This window comes from Bison bison, unplaced genomic scaffold (genome assembly GCF_000754665.1).
Source record: "Bison bison bison isolate TAMUID 2011002044 unplaced genomic scaffold, Bison_UMD1.0 scf7180017864168, whole genome shotgun sequence".
Classification (NCBI taxonomy): Eukaryota; Metazoa; Chordata; class Mammalia; order Artiodactyla; family Bovidae; genus Bison; species Bison bison.
The window spans coordinates 304631-319080 of record NW_011494740.1 but is presented as its reverse complement, the minus strand read 5'-3'; the positions used below and the strand labels follow the sequence as shown (position 1 = coordinate 319080).

General features: G+C 39.4%; 1 protein-coding gene across 1 annotated transcript in view; it reads left to right on the top strand.

Annotated features, from left to right (window-relative positions):
• Window positions 1-14108, top strand: part of CPOX (coproporphyrinogen oxidase) — a 14764-nt gene extending 656 nt beyond the window's left edge. The window contains 7 exon segments of the mRNA XM_010841924.1: window positions 1-188; window positions 2483-2626; window positions 3726-3836; window positions 4442-4583; window positions 6978-7196; window positions 11038-11142; window positions 12067-14108. The exon segment at window positions 1-188 is cut by the window's left edge and continues 14 nt beyond it. Coding sequence (XP_010840226.1) covers window positions 1-188; window positions 2483-2626; window positions 3726-3836; window positions 4442-4583; window positions 6978-7196; window positions 11038-11142; window positions 12067-12154 — 997 coding nt within the window. The 3' untranslated portion in view covers window positions 12155-14108.
• The last annotated feature ends 342 nt before the right edge of the window (window positions 14109-14450 follow it).

Below are 14450 nucleotides of genomic sequence, written 5' to 3'. Positions count from 1 at the left end.
GGCCCGCCGCTGCCGCTGCTTCATGGCCCCGCCGGTGACCGACCTGCGCGAGCTGCGGAGGAGGCCGGACGACATGAAGACCAAGATGGAGCTGCTGATACTGGAGACCCAGGCCCAGGTGTGCCAGGCGCTGGCACAGGTGGACGGGGGCGCCCGCTTCTCTGTGGACCGGTGGGAGAGGAAGGAAGGTGAGGAGGTCGGCCCCTAGCGGGGGGTGGAGATGGGGAAAAGAGGTCGGGTTTTAGTTTGCGGGGAGAAAATGACTCAGAATAAGGAATGGGAGTAAGGAAGGGGTACCTACACAGCGGCTGCCAGGTTAAAAGGTTCACCTTTAAAACGGTTGACACTGACAGGGTCATCAGCCCTCAGCTTGCAGGTGTGGACCCAAACCTGCTGTCACTCTAGTACTGGACATTTCAAAAATCTGCAATTTTATATGGCACTTCTCAAAGAAGTCTTAAGGTCAGTTTTAACCCACAGGCAAGGATGCCCAAGGTTGTAATTCAGCATAGATTTGTCTCTACATTTTATCTCTTTCTCCGGGTTCTTTTACCCATTCTCCTTCTCTGGAGATGGAAAGAGAAAGTCTCTTCCTTACTGTCAGCTAGACTCCTCCTGCTGAGGGTGTTGTGTCATTGTGTCTTTTACCCAGGTTTCGCAAGAAATGGCTAGCAGTTCAGCCAAGTGCACCCGTTATATTTCCTGCTAGAAGAATCTTTACCTCAGTTGGCAAAATACTGAAGTATTAAAGCCCAGTTCTTATAGAGTCATATATTCATGTTATTACCTATATGGTGAAACTCTGTATCTTGGTTATAAACTTAAAGGATTTTTGATCCTTCTTACCTGGAAATACTACAGCAACTTCTTATCAGCTGGTTTTGGATTGTGATATTGACACATTTATTTTAAATGAAACTAAATCTGGTTTTCTTAGTGTTTTCCATCTTGTAGCTTTTTTTTTTTAAGCCTTCTTTTTTTTTTCCTGGCCTTGCCTCGTGGCTTGTGGGACCTTAGTTCCTTGACCAGGGACTGAACCTTGGCCCTCAGCAGTTACAGTTCAGAGTCCTAACCACTGGACTGCCAGGGAATTCCCTATCTTGTAATGTTTATAAGTGAAGACTGTTGATTCAGGAGACAACCTGGACTGGCTGTGTGACCTTCGAAAGTTACTTTTTGTGCCTCTGTTTCCTCATCTATGAAATGAAATTTTATATGAGGGTATTGTAACGATAAAATAACATGACTATATATGAACTGCTGCAGATACTGTTTGATGCTTAGAAAGCACTTAGACAAATTGTTTGGGCCATTTGCTAGTTGTGTGTTTCTGGAGATGGTGTTTTGCTTTCTGGGCCTCAGTTTTCTCATTTGAAATATACAAGGATTGTACTGGATCCCATCCAGCTCTAAAAATTCTTAGAAATAAAACAAGCCAAACATGAAACTTCAGGAAACAATTAATTCTAGTGTCCTAAAAAACAAACATACCAGCTACTGGGAGTAAAGCTCATACTGACTCTTTGCAACCCCAGGGGCTGTAGCCCCCCAGACTCCTCTGTCCAAGGAATTCTCCAGGCAAGAATATTGGAGTGGATTGCCATTTCCTTCTCCAGGGGATCTTCCCCACAAAGGGATCGAACCGTTTCTCTTACGTTTGCTGCATTGGCAGGCGAGTTCTTTACCGCTAGCACCACCTGAGAAGCCTTAAAGGTCATACACCTAAATGTTAATATGTATCTCACTCAGTTTAAGCCTCCAAATCCCTTAAGCATTCAAATATCTACTGTTTTTTAATTACCTCTAAACAAAATGAAAAGGCAAACAGCACACTTGAGAGAAAAACAATTGAAACAATATGGAACTCTTAAATTTGGTAGTAATAGAACATTCTTCAAATATATTCATTCCAGTTTTTAATCTTAGTTTTCTCACATCCCATAACAAATAGATGCCATTCTGATTGGTCTTATTTAAAGGGAAACTATTTCAGTAATTTAGAGGATGATGTAAGGATGTAGGGGCTTCCCAGGTGGCTCAGTGGTAAAGAATCTACCTGCTAATGCAGGAGATATGGGTTTCAAGCCTGGGTTGGGAAAATCCCCTAGAAAAGGGAATGGCAACCCACTCCACTATTCTTGCCTGGAAAGTCCCATGAACAGAGAAGCCTGGCGAGCTACAGTCCATGGGGTTGCAGAGAGTCAGACAGGACTTAGCAACTAAACAACAACAAACAATGACGTAGAAGAAATGGTGATGTAAAGAGTTAAAATATTTGCTAATAGTCAATAGAAAATATCATAGTGTTAAGTTGGTTATCTCATTTTATTGTACTTAACAATTATAAATATACTGATATTATGGACGATTTGGAAAGTAGAGAAGGAAGATAACTCCTAATCCCACTTTCTTCTTGCAGCAGTAGTTTTCAGCTTTGCACATTCCCTTACATTCTCTCCTCATTTTACATTTCTGTTCACAGGAGGTGGTGGCATCAGCTGTGTACTTCAAGACGGGCATGTTTTTGAAAAGGCTGGGGTTAGCATTTCTGTCGTTCATGGAAATCTTTCTGAGGAAGCAGCAAAACAAATGAGAAGCAGAGGAAAACTACTGAAGACAAAAGATGGTAAATCAGACAATCTCAGTTCAGTTCAGTCCAGTCGCTGAGTCGTGTCTGACTGTTCACGACCCCATGGACCACAGCACACCAGGCCTCCCTGTCCATCACCAACTCCCGGAGTCTACTCAAACTCATCTTAAACTCATCTCCATTGAGTCAATGATGCCATCCAACCACCTTATCCTCTATCGTCCCCTTCTCCTGCCTTCAATCTTTCCCAGTATCAGGGTCTTTTCAAATGAGTCAGCTCTTCGCATTAGGTTGTCAGAGTATTGGAGTTTCATCTTCAACATCAGTCCTTCGAGTGAACACTCAGGACTGATCTTTAGGATGGACTGGTTGGATCTCCTTGCAGTCCAAGGGACTCTCAAGAGTCTTCTCCAACACCACAGTTCAAAAGCATCAATTCTTCAGTGCTCAGCTTTCTTTATAGTCCAACTCTCACATTCATATATGACTACTGGAAAAACCATAGCCTTGATGAGACAAACCTTTGTTGGCAAAGTAATGTCTCTGCTTTTTAATATGCAGAGCAGCCTTTAATAGTTCCTGCAAACCTTTTCTCTCTATAAGTTTTATTTGTAAAATTAACATTGATTCTGTAAAATTCCATTCAGGTGCATATACCAGATGAGCCTGTTCACAGTTACTCTTTTTTAATGACAACCCACTCCAGTATTCTTGCTTAAGGAATTCCATTGACAGAAGAACCTTGTGGGCAACAGTCCATGGTGTCACAAAGAGTCAGACATGACTGAGCAACTAAGCATACACACAAACATGTAGGTATATATATACACACACACACATTTGCACATAGGCACATGTGCTAAAATGTTAACAGTTGTCTGTCTGTTCGTTTTTTGACCTTGAGGTATGTGGGATCTTAGTTCCCTGACCAGGGATTGAACTGCAGGCTTTCGGCAGTCAGAGCGAGGAGTTCTAAGCTCTGGACCACCTGGGGATTCCTTACAATTATTTTTTTAAAATTATGTTTTAAGAGATAAATTAAAAAGCGGCCTTTGAAAATTGATTCAGAAACCATGTCGGAGTTAATTTGTATCAAGCCAGGTGTTCAAGTGCAGTTCTCTGTATTCCTTTCCAGGTAAATTGCCGTTTTCTGCTATGGGCGTGAGCTCTGTCATTCACCCCAAGAATCCTCATACTCCTACTATCCATTTCAACTACAGATACTTTGAGGTGGAAGAAGCGGACGGTAAGCGTCTCAAGCTGTGAAAAGTATTATTGTGCAAAATGAGTATTTTAAAACAGGTTACTAGGCATAACATCTAAAGTCAAGAAAAATTAAGTACAGTCTTGTTTCAGGAGGCACGTGAAGGCTTACTCCTTGGCAGGTGCGATGGATTATATACACTAGACGTGAAAAGTGAAAGGAGTATTGGCTGGACTCTGATGTCCCCATATTTCCTCCAACACAAGGAATGGTGTAATGCACCTGAACCAAAAGTGCACATAGGGGTCTTTGCAGATAGCAGTTTATTATGAACAAAGGGAAACCTCACAGGCCCTGTTAAGTTGCCATTGAGAACTTGCTTTTGGAAATTATTTTCCACATACGTAGCTTTGCCAGTCCCAGTGCATTATCAGTGGCTTTAAGACGGGGTACAGTTGATCATGCCTCGTGATGTAAATATAGTTCCAGCCTCTGTGTGCCATTAGTTGGGCTATTACCCTGTCCAAGCTCTTGAGCAGTGCCTGCCGCTGCTGTGCGTGCCTCTGCAGGTGATGGCACTTAAAGCAATGTGCCTAACTTTTCCTTTAGAACAGCATCCACTTGAATCACGTGTCTTGATTTCGTAGGTAACACCCTGTGGTGGTTTGGTGGTGGATGTGACCTTACCCCAACATACCTGAACCAAGAGGATGCGGTCCATTTTCACAGGACTCTCAAGGAGGCATGTGACCAGCATGGTCCAGATCTCTATCCCAAATTTAAAAAGTGGTAGGTAAAGTTATTGAACTATTCATGATCCCTACATGTTTACCATTCCTTCTGTAGCTGCTGAAGGCACTACTGTGTCACTACATACCTTTTGCAGCTTATGAAGGTTGAACTGTTTTCTTTGCCCAGCAGAAGTGAGATACCAGTTTTACATGGTTTTAATGTTAAACCAGATGATTAGTATATAAACTTGAAGGTGATCTATGCCTGAGAATCAGAGGCTTTTTAATCCTAAGTTGGGATACAGTAAGTCCCCTACAAATAAACAAGTTCCATTCCGAGAGGGCGTTCATAAGTCCAGTTTATTCATAAGTCCAACAGAGTTAGCCTAGGTACCCAGGTAATATAGTCGGTCATATAGGATTGTACTGGAATAGATTTATAATGTTTTTCACACAAATAATACATAAATAGATAAACAGACAGGAAATAAAACATTTTTAATCTTACAGTACAGTAACTTGAAAAGTACAGCATAGTACCAGCTACAGACTGCCGTTTTTGTGCTTGCTTCTGAGCATCCTGGGCTTGAAATAAGGATACTGAACACTGTGTAGTACTGTACAGTAAAATGCACAGAAGCACATGTACTTGCAGAGGATGCATGCGTGCGACAGTGTACACCAGACATGGGAACTAACTTAGAAGATTGGGCATGCACAACTGTAGAATCTTTGAAAATTTGCAACTTGAAGGTTTGTATAAGGGACTTACTGTATTAAATTCTCGCCCCACATGAGGATTATCATCTCGTTGTTGCCATAGAAATGTGTTCGAGCATGGGAAAAGTTGGAGAACTATTAGGGGAGGTGCAAATGTACTGGAGATTTGGGACAAGGAGAACACTGGGATTGGAAGCTTTGTGAAAGAAACTCTCAATGATAAAAGAGTTACCCAGGGTATTTGATAGATATGAAATGGAATCTCTGCATAAGTTATCTGGAATAAGAATAAAGTACTCATCACTGCTTAGAACTAAATGCCATTCTAGAAAAAGGAGGAACAGAAAGGGTTTGGGGTGGGTTGTTTTTTGCTTTGTTTTTAGTGTTAATATTTGTAGAATCTTGCTGTTATTTATGTAAGAATATGGAGTTCATTTTAAAATCTTCAGAAAAGATAAGATATTTACATAACCTCTTTTTGATTTGACATTGCCACTGAACACTGCACAGCCATGGACACAGAGGTGTAAGAATTGTTTTTTTGTTACATATTAGCTTCCTTCCAGCAGGAGAATGGGATATTCTCTTTTTTTTTTGGTTTGCTTTTATCCCTGTTACTGAAGAACTTTATCTGAGTCGTATTAAGAAAATATCTCAGATACAGGCTAGTTAAAAAGTTTTTAGTGTATTTAGTTAAATCTCTTAATTTCATAATCCCATGAATAGAGATGTGGAAATAATATGATTTCATTAAAGCTGGCTTTACAGCCTTGCTCTGGCTGTTCTTTAACTCTGTTAATAAAATGTATGTGTGGAAAAAAGTCAAGAAGTTGCAGTCAAGGTGAATTATACCAGTGCATCAGTTCTAGGGATATGTATCTTCTGCCCCTCCCCCCCGCCGACCTTTTAAAAAATTTTAAACTATTAGGGCTATTTTCACTATAACCTTTCAGTAGTTTTTAGTTTTTGTTTGTACAATTTTTTCTGTTTACAAACCCTTTTATATCGAGATAATGGAAAGAAGTTAACTATTTCCACGAAGTCAGCTGTACCACAGATTTAGCAATTAGGAAGTGACTTAGGAAATCTGCTCTAGTAGGCACAGGTGGGGAAGACTGGAGAACAAAGTGATAGTCTCATGTGCTGGTTCAGAAGGGCAACCTTTAATGTTCTGAGGACTCTTATTCTCTGAACATTTCCTTCCACCAACCCTCCCCTGAGTCACGCATACTGTAGAGTCATCACGTTTTATTGCTGAGAGAGACCTTAGAGGTAATTTACTGATTACCTCTAAGAACTGAATTCAGAGAACTGATTCAGAGAGCTTAGGGGTTAGCACCTGGTCATGGACTTGGTTGGTGTCATTGTTGGTGAAGGGTTCCTGCCTCCTGCAAAAGCAGCAATGTTTCCGAGGGCAGCAGCATCACTTGTTTTAAGAAATACGAGTATTAAGAGCGGACTCTGTTTTTCTTTTCAGTAAAGGTCTTACAATGCCACGTTAGATAGATATGTATTCACTTGCCTACTTGATTTGTAGGTAAAAGTGTAAGCGTTTTCTACATTGGTAATAACTGCAGGAAATCTGTCTAAAAGTCTAGTTTCATTTCAGATGTGGACGAAAAGAAAGGGCACTGTGCTGGCATTAGTCAGGGATGGTGCTATAAGCTGAAATGCTCACACTGATTTTCACACACGTCTCTTTTTCCTTCTGTGGTCTTGCTGTGTTTTCCAGGTGTGACGATTACTTTTTTATAGCCCATCGTGGGGAGCGGAGGGGTATCGGGGGTATCTTTTTTGATGACCTCGACTCTCCATCCAAGGAGGAGGTGTTTCGCTTTGTGCAGAGCTGTACCCAGGCGATCATTCCTTCTTACGTCCCCCTCGTGAAGAAGCACTGTAATGACTCCTTCACTCCCCAGGAGAAGTTGTGGCAGCAGCTCCGAAGAGGACGGTGAGTGAGCGATGAACCCTCTCATGTCATAAGAGGTGGGAGGATGGAGTGGAGCGACTGTAATAACAGTGGCTGATGGTCATCTTGGGCAGTACTTTGTCAGAGCTGTGTTAATGCTCACCCTGATTTCTTTTCATAACTAGATAAATAACAAAGTGAAGTAAAAAAACACTGTCAAATAGTGTTATAAAAAGAGCAAAGTTTGTTTAATCTGTCTGTACATTAGAGACTCATATTAGGCTTATAGTAAGTACTTGTTGAATTTAATTCGGCTGATTTCTTTTAGTTTGTCTTCAAACAATACCTTCCAACCTTCTGCCAAGGTAGGAGAATCATTTAATGTTTTTCTGCTTTGTAAATTCTGAATCATACCTTTTTTTGTTTAACTTCAGGTTTTCATGGAAGTCATTATAATGAAAATGATTGTTTTAGAAATTGTTAGTTAGGGAACTGTAATGATATTTGTTTGTTATGGAACTGTTCATATGTGCTGGCCAGTACATTAGGCCGTTTGCATCTAATTTTCATCACAAACCTGTGGAATTGGTATAACTATCATCATTTTACAGATGATAAAACTTAGTGAAGTAAGTCCCTTGCCCAAGTTTACACAGCTGGTAAATCAAAGATCCCAGATGTGGAACCAGGTCATTGTGCCTTCAAAACTTGCAGACCTTCTTCCATGTGAATGGTTAAGCAGTTAGTGTTTCCAGCCACGGTGCTCACTTTGGCCACCCTGCTTTGTGCGCTGAGTTGGTGAGCTCAGTTGGATGACCCACGTGAGGGCATCTTCAGCTGGGGTGTGATTGTGGATCTGCTGCAGATTAGCCACTGTTTCTCATTACCATCTTAATCGCATGTGTTCTACTGGTCCATGCCTACAAAAATGGATTTTCTCATTTATATTAATTCTGTCCTGGGCATATGAAGCTTTGGGAACTTAAGGAGATAAGGCTAATGCCCTGAAAACGTTCACTTAGATACTGTTCCAAGTCTTAAGATAAATGTTTGTTGTTTACTCTTTCTTAGAACTGCCTGTGCCTGCCTGTTCCCTGTGTATAAAACTCGGGAAAATGAGAATTTCATTGTGTTCTCGTCAGACATTTATTAAACAGGGGCATTTTTTTTTAGGACGTGTGTGTTTTTTGGTCCTGTGGTTTCCCAAACACACCCTTACTCCTCCTTCCCTTTCTCTTGACATTTATCGTATGCCCCCATGGCTAGGGCCCATGCTGGGCAGAGATGTTCACAGTTTAGTAGGGAAGACCATCCCAAGAGGGTAAATTAAAACTCTGGAAGAAATGAAAACAAAAGTAAAACAACAAAAAAAGAGAAACTAAAAATTAATAAATAAATAAACCAAACTCTGTGGAAAGTACAATGTTCTAGTTTTACGTGAGATTTCTTATGCAAAGCCAGCAGGGTTTGTGACTACTTATGAGGTGAAGCCTTTAAAACTTTTTGGACATAGGAATAATGTCTTATTCTGTTTATTATTGTTATTAATTGACAGCGTATTTTGAGAGTTCCATTTGTGTGTATCATTGCATGTCGTGTTTTTTGAATTTGGCAGAATTCAAAAATTTGGCAGGGGTGTTAGGTTAATTTTCTGTGGTGTGGTGGGTGACGATACTTTCAAAGAGAGGCAGAGGCCCCTTCTACTGTCCTTATCTCTGGGCCTTAAAATGGCAGTCAATTCTGGGACTTAAGATAACCCCAGCTCTTTTTTTGTGGTTTTGAGCCCTGACGTCACTTTCTTACGTGGCATTCATAACCCATTATCTATATTACTTTTCCCCACTTCCTGTCGCCCCAAATACAACTTTCCCCTGTGGTGGTCAGGCTGCTTATCTTTTGACTTTACAGCCTCTTTGGCAATCTCATTTAGTCTTGTGGTGGTACACTGGTAATGAACCTGCCTGCCAATGCAGGAGAGGCGGGTTGGGTCCCTAGGTCGGGAAGATCCCCTGGAGGAGGAAATGGAAACGCACTCCATTATTCTTGCCTGGGAAATCCCATGGACAGAGAAGTCTGGCAGGCTACAGTCCATGGGGTCACGAAGTGTCAGGTATGATTGAACACACGTGCCTGCCCTCAGTTACTTCTGTTCTCTCCCCACACCTTGAACCTCCAGTCTTGGAAGGTTCTTTTCTAGTTTCTTTTTCAGAGAAACTAAACATCTGTAACTTGTTTTGTTGTATTTTGGGACAGGGAAACAGGATACAAGGTAGATATCAGTTATATTAAAGGGAATGGCTGAGGTTCATAGTTTACAGATATCTCGGAGTGGATAAATGTATGGAAAGGATCGGAAAGATCAGATCTAAGCAAAACCTGGTGAAAGTCAGGCTAATACACAGGAAGGAACATTCCTGTTGAGTGAATGTTGAAGGAACATTTCCTGTTCACTCAAACAGGAAAGCAGCACAAGGATTCGCTCATGAGCACAAGAGGCTCATTTGGGAGCTCCTTACAGGGGTCTCTGAACAAGACATCAGTACAAATAGAGAATCACAGCCATCCCTTAAATATCACGTTTCAGAAAGATAACATCAGGGGTGAGAAAGGGAGTTGAGAGACTGATGTTTTTTTTTCCTGTGGTCTTAGGAAGAAGTTAAGAAGATTCACTTAAGTTATCTTTTGAAACAGACTAAAGAAGGTATTAGTTATTAGTGCACAAAACTTAGTCGTTGATAAATGATGAGAAGTAGAAAGGGATCCATGAATGTAACTTATTAAATTTTCTCAGAGCCATTGGCAAGTTTCCACAGTGAAGGGTGCTTTCTAAAAATTGAAGCACTGTCGGAATCTAGAGAATATATATATATATATATTTTAGTTGTGATTAAATTACAGTAACCAGTGCATTAATGATAATAATATCTGAGGGAAGTTTGGACCAAGAGAGTAGTTTTTGAAGGAGTTGAGAAATGATTTGAAGGGGGAACTGTTTGTTGAAATTTTTAGCTTTATGAGTCATTTTCAATTCTTTTGGCTAGTAGAAATGATCTTTTTGAAATATCTCCAAGAAGTTGGAGACAAAAGACCCTTTTATAAAGAATCTTTTGATGTTAAAGGAAATCACAGATTTTTAAGCTAGACAGAGTTTAGATATGATTCTGTGTCTGTTAATGGAAGACTTATATCCTGAACCAGGTTTTAGTTGATGTTAAGGATATTTTTCTAAGAAAATAAAGCTAAGCACTGCAACTCAAATCACTACTACCTGTCATTATGACTTTTGTCATCAATCTGCAGCAAGACAGAATTATATGACTGCTTATTAATGCTATTAACTACTTTAAGGAAAGGAAATATCTGGGATATGTTAGTAACTATAGATGATAGAGTTCTGTTAACTGTTCTTGGCTTTTCAGTTACAAGAACTTTACACTGTCTTAGTTCATGTGAGTTATTAGCAGTAGAATGAAGTCTTTGACTCAAACATCTCAGACTCTATGGGAGACCCAGAGAGAGCTGCTCTATCCTGATAAAGGGTGCCATTTGCTTTTCTTGTTTTTGTGCCTTCAAGTTCTAAGCTTTGTGTTCATCCTGTTTATTTATTGGAAAACATAACCTTATTGTTTTGTAACTGCTGTGTGCTGGGGCTGAATCTATATCCTCTTGTTTGCTGGGTAGAATACCCTTTTCTTTACGCCTGTCCGGATGGAGAAAAGTCAGCTGATGAGACTGGTGTTTCCTGTGCCAGTTACAGCTGATGGGGTGGGGCTGGTGGGAAGATGCCCACCAACCCCCACACACCTTCCCAACCCATCAACCCCCCATGAAGTATAAGACTATACTCACCAGCTCTTAATCTTTTTTGATGTCTTCATCTCAGGTATGTAGAATTTAACCTGCTGTACGATCGGGGTACAAAGTTTGGCCTCTTCACTCCGGGATCCAGGATTGAAAGCATCTTGATGTCTTTACCTCTCACTGCCCGGTAAGCATAACTCATGAGAATGATAGTTACTCTCCACCCCCCCAGTCCTCTGACCCCTACAAAGCATGAACATTGATACCACAAATAGCTTTCCTAAAGACTTCCTTGGTTTTGACTTTGCTGTCTTTATAAGAAAATCACAGGCAAAAAAGGAATAGGCAACAGCCTGCAATATGTATATGACCCCAAGAGCCCAAGATATTTATTATTCAACCCTTTTCAGGGAAAGTTTGCTAGTTGTTTTAGTTGCTAAGTCGTGTCTGACTCTGCGACCCCATAGACTGTAGCCTGCCAGGCTCCTCAGTCCGTGGGATTTCCCAGGCAAGAATACTGGAGTAGGTTGCCATTTCCTTCTTCAGGGGATCTTCCTGATCCAGGAATTGAATCCGTGTCTGTTGCCATCAGTGAAGCCCAAAGTTTGCCAGCCCCTGGTCTAAACTAGTGTTTACCAGAGTTCATACTACAGTTTAGCCATTTTCACCATTGTTTATATATTTGTATATAATCTGACATATTATTTACTTAAATTTTATACTCATATTTTTCAGAGAGAAGATTAAAGGCAAACCAACATTTTTGTCATGAATAGAAATGAACACATTAAAATAAAAGAAAAAGTACTAAGCTAAAAAAAAAGTTTGCCCGTGGATCATCTGAGGTTCTATACTTCACAAAACCCTAGATTGTAATAAAAGTGTGTTTTGGCTCTGGAGTATTAATATTAGCTAGACTATGCTCCAAGAATTATTAAGAAACTTTATTTCTTTAGCAGCAAATATTTTTTGAAAGCTTAGTGAAGACAAAGAGTTAGAGGACTTTTTATTACCCTTAGAATTTTATTTAGTTTAGATAAAGAGGTGTGTATGTTGTTATTTATTTTTTATTGTTATTACATGTGTTTGCTTCTGTTTTGAACCTTCATAGATGGGAGTACATGCATTCACCCTCAGAGAACTCTAAAGAAGCTGAAATGCTGGAAGTTTTGCGCCACCCAAGGGACTGGGTGCCTTGATGCAGACAGAGCAGCCTTCCTGGGGCCTGGGGGACACTCAGTGCACTTCCTGATCCACTGGCCGACACCACCCCCACGGTGTGGCACGTAGTTACCTGTGTTTTAGAGCTCAAGTCTTCTTTGTCTACCCTGGAGTCTGCCTCCTTGACAGGTGGTGAAATGTGTGTTAAGCACTGGAAGCTTCCGCCAGATGCTGTTGGTGGGTGGTGAGGTGGCACCTTGTCAACTGGTTGATGTAAAAACTCATTTGTACTTTAGAATCATTTTATATGACAAGTTTACAAACAAGGACATTGTATTTCCAAGAATTGGTTAAGGGGATCTAACTATTATAATTTGTTTCAGGAAACTTCTCATGTTACTTTTACTTCATGTATTTTTTTAAAGATTTAGTTTCTGCCACAAAAATCTGTTTTGGGGTAAATTTTATTTTCATTAATTCAATAAGATTTAGAATGGTAATTTTAGAAAGCTGCTGGAAACGAAGGTAAAAATTTTACTTTGTCATTGCTGAAGTTTCTTAGATCATAATCTTTATATCTTTAGAAACCATAATTTGGTAAAATATTCATTTTTATAATGATAGATATTTAGAAACACTGGAAATTTTCTTAATTTCTGCATGTGTTACAATTCAGTGATTACCTACAGTTAACTGTAAAGTAACATCACTGTTATTTAAACAAGAAATATCTAAGTGGCAGTTTTGATTTTTGTCCATGTTGAAAGTCTATGCACTTTTCAGCATGAAAGCTTATATCCTTGAATTCTGATATTTGCACACTTCTATTCCAGACACTTCTATACAGAGATTTAGACTAAGGACAATCTGGGGGATTTGTGAATTTAGGGAATGTTTCTCATTTAGGAAGTGAGAAACATTTTCCTTCTCTAATTAGAGCAGACAACTAATGTAAGAAGCATGTAGGCATTTTATAAACATATTTCTTAGAAGATGGATGAATTGAAATCACCCTCTTTTTAAATTAGAGATTCTGCAAGTCTTAACTTTGCTCCTAAGAGAAAATCACAACAGAGTTTCTGAGACTTCTTTGTTCAAATAATAATATGAATGTATTTTATTCATAATATATTGTAGTTTATAAGGAATGGTATCTCCCTACACGTTATTGAGCATTATTTTGGAATATGTTGAATGTATGGTTGCGTGTGACTCTTCAGAGCTTGAAGATGTGTGACTTCTTCAGTTCTCTTCCCACAAGTATGCTGATAAATTTTGTTATGAAATATAACTAAGGAAGGTTTGTATTTTTCATTTTTTCTAGGATAGTTGATTTAGGAAAGATGAATATTTTTTAGTACTAAAACCATAATTCCTCATTCCTGAATATTTTAGCCAAGAAAAATGTAAGTTTTGTACTTGAGTTTTCATAGCAGGTTTATTCTCAATAGCCATTTGGAAATAACACAAATGCCCGTCAGCAGGTAAATGGATAACCAGGTTATAAGATATCCTTATGTTAAAATACTACTCAACAATGACAGGAAACGTCTACTGATAAATGCAGCAACATGGGTGAATATCAGAAAATGGTTATGCTAAGTAAAAGGAACCAGACACAAAAGAACATACTCACTGTATGACTGCATTATATGAAAACCTAGAAAAGTCAAAACTCTTTAACAAGAGAAAGCATATCAGTGACTGCCAGGGGCTGGGTAGGGAAATTCACTGTGAAAGGGAACAGAAGAATGTTTTGAAGTGATGCAGATATTCGGTGTATTGATTGTGGCACTGATACCAGACTATATACATTTATCAGAGCTCATTGAGCTGGACACTTAAAATCATGGAATTTTATTTTGTTTATGACTTATAATTCAACAAAGTCAGACAAATGAAAAAAATATTATTAGGCATATAGGAGCAAATGTCCAGTATACTTTGGTTTGCCTTTTACAATAAAAAGTCCCTATCATATAGATCTGCCAACCTTGTGTTTGGGGTTATTGGGCTCTGGGCATTGGACTAATATAAATTTCATAAATTTTGGGTACATGTCAGTTTTTTTATACTCTTCGGTAATCTTGTCTTTTTCTTACAGATGAGACTATAGGGGAAAAAATAGCAGAATTGCGTAACTATTGGAAAATCATTCTGCGGTTATTCAAAGTGAATTTTTGTTTCAAATGTGTATTGATAGAGCCTGCTGGAGGCCCAGGGTACACCTCTAAATGCTTTGGACACCTAACTGCTGCTGTCTCACACATTATATTGATGGTCATAAAGGGTAGAAATTTGGGGGAGGGATATAAATGCTTTGGAGCAAATTTC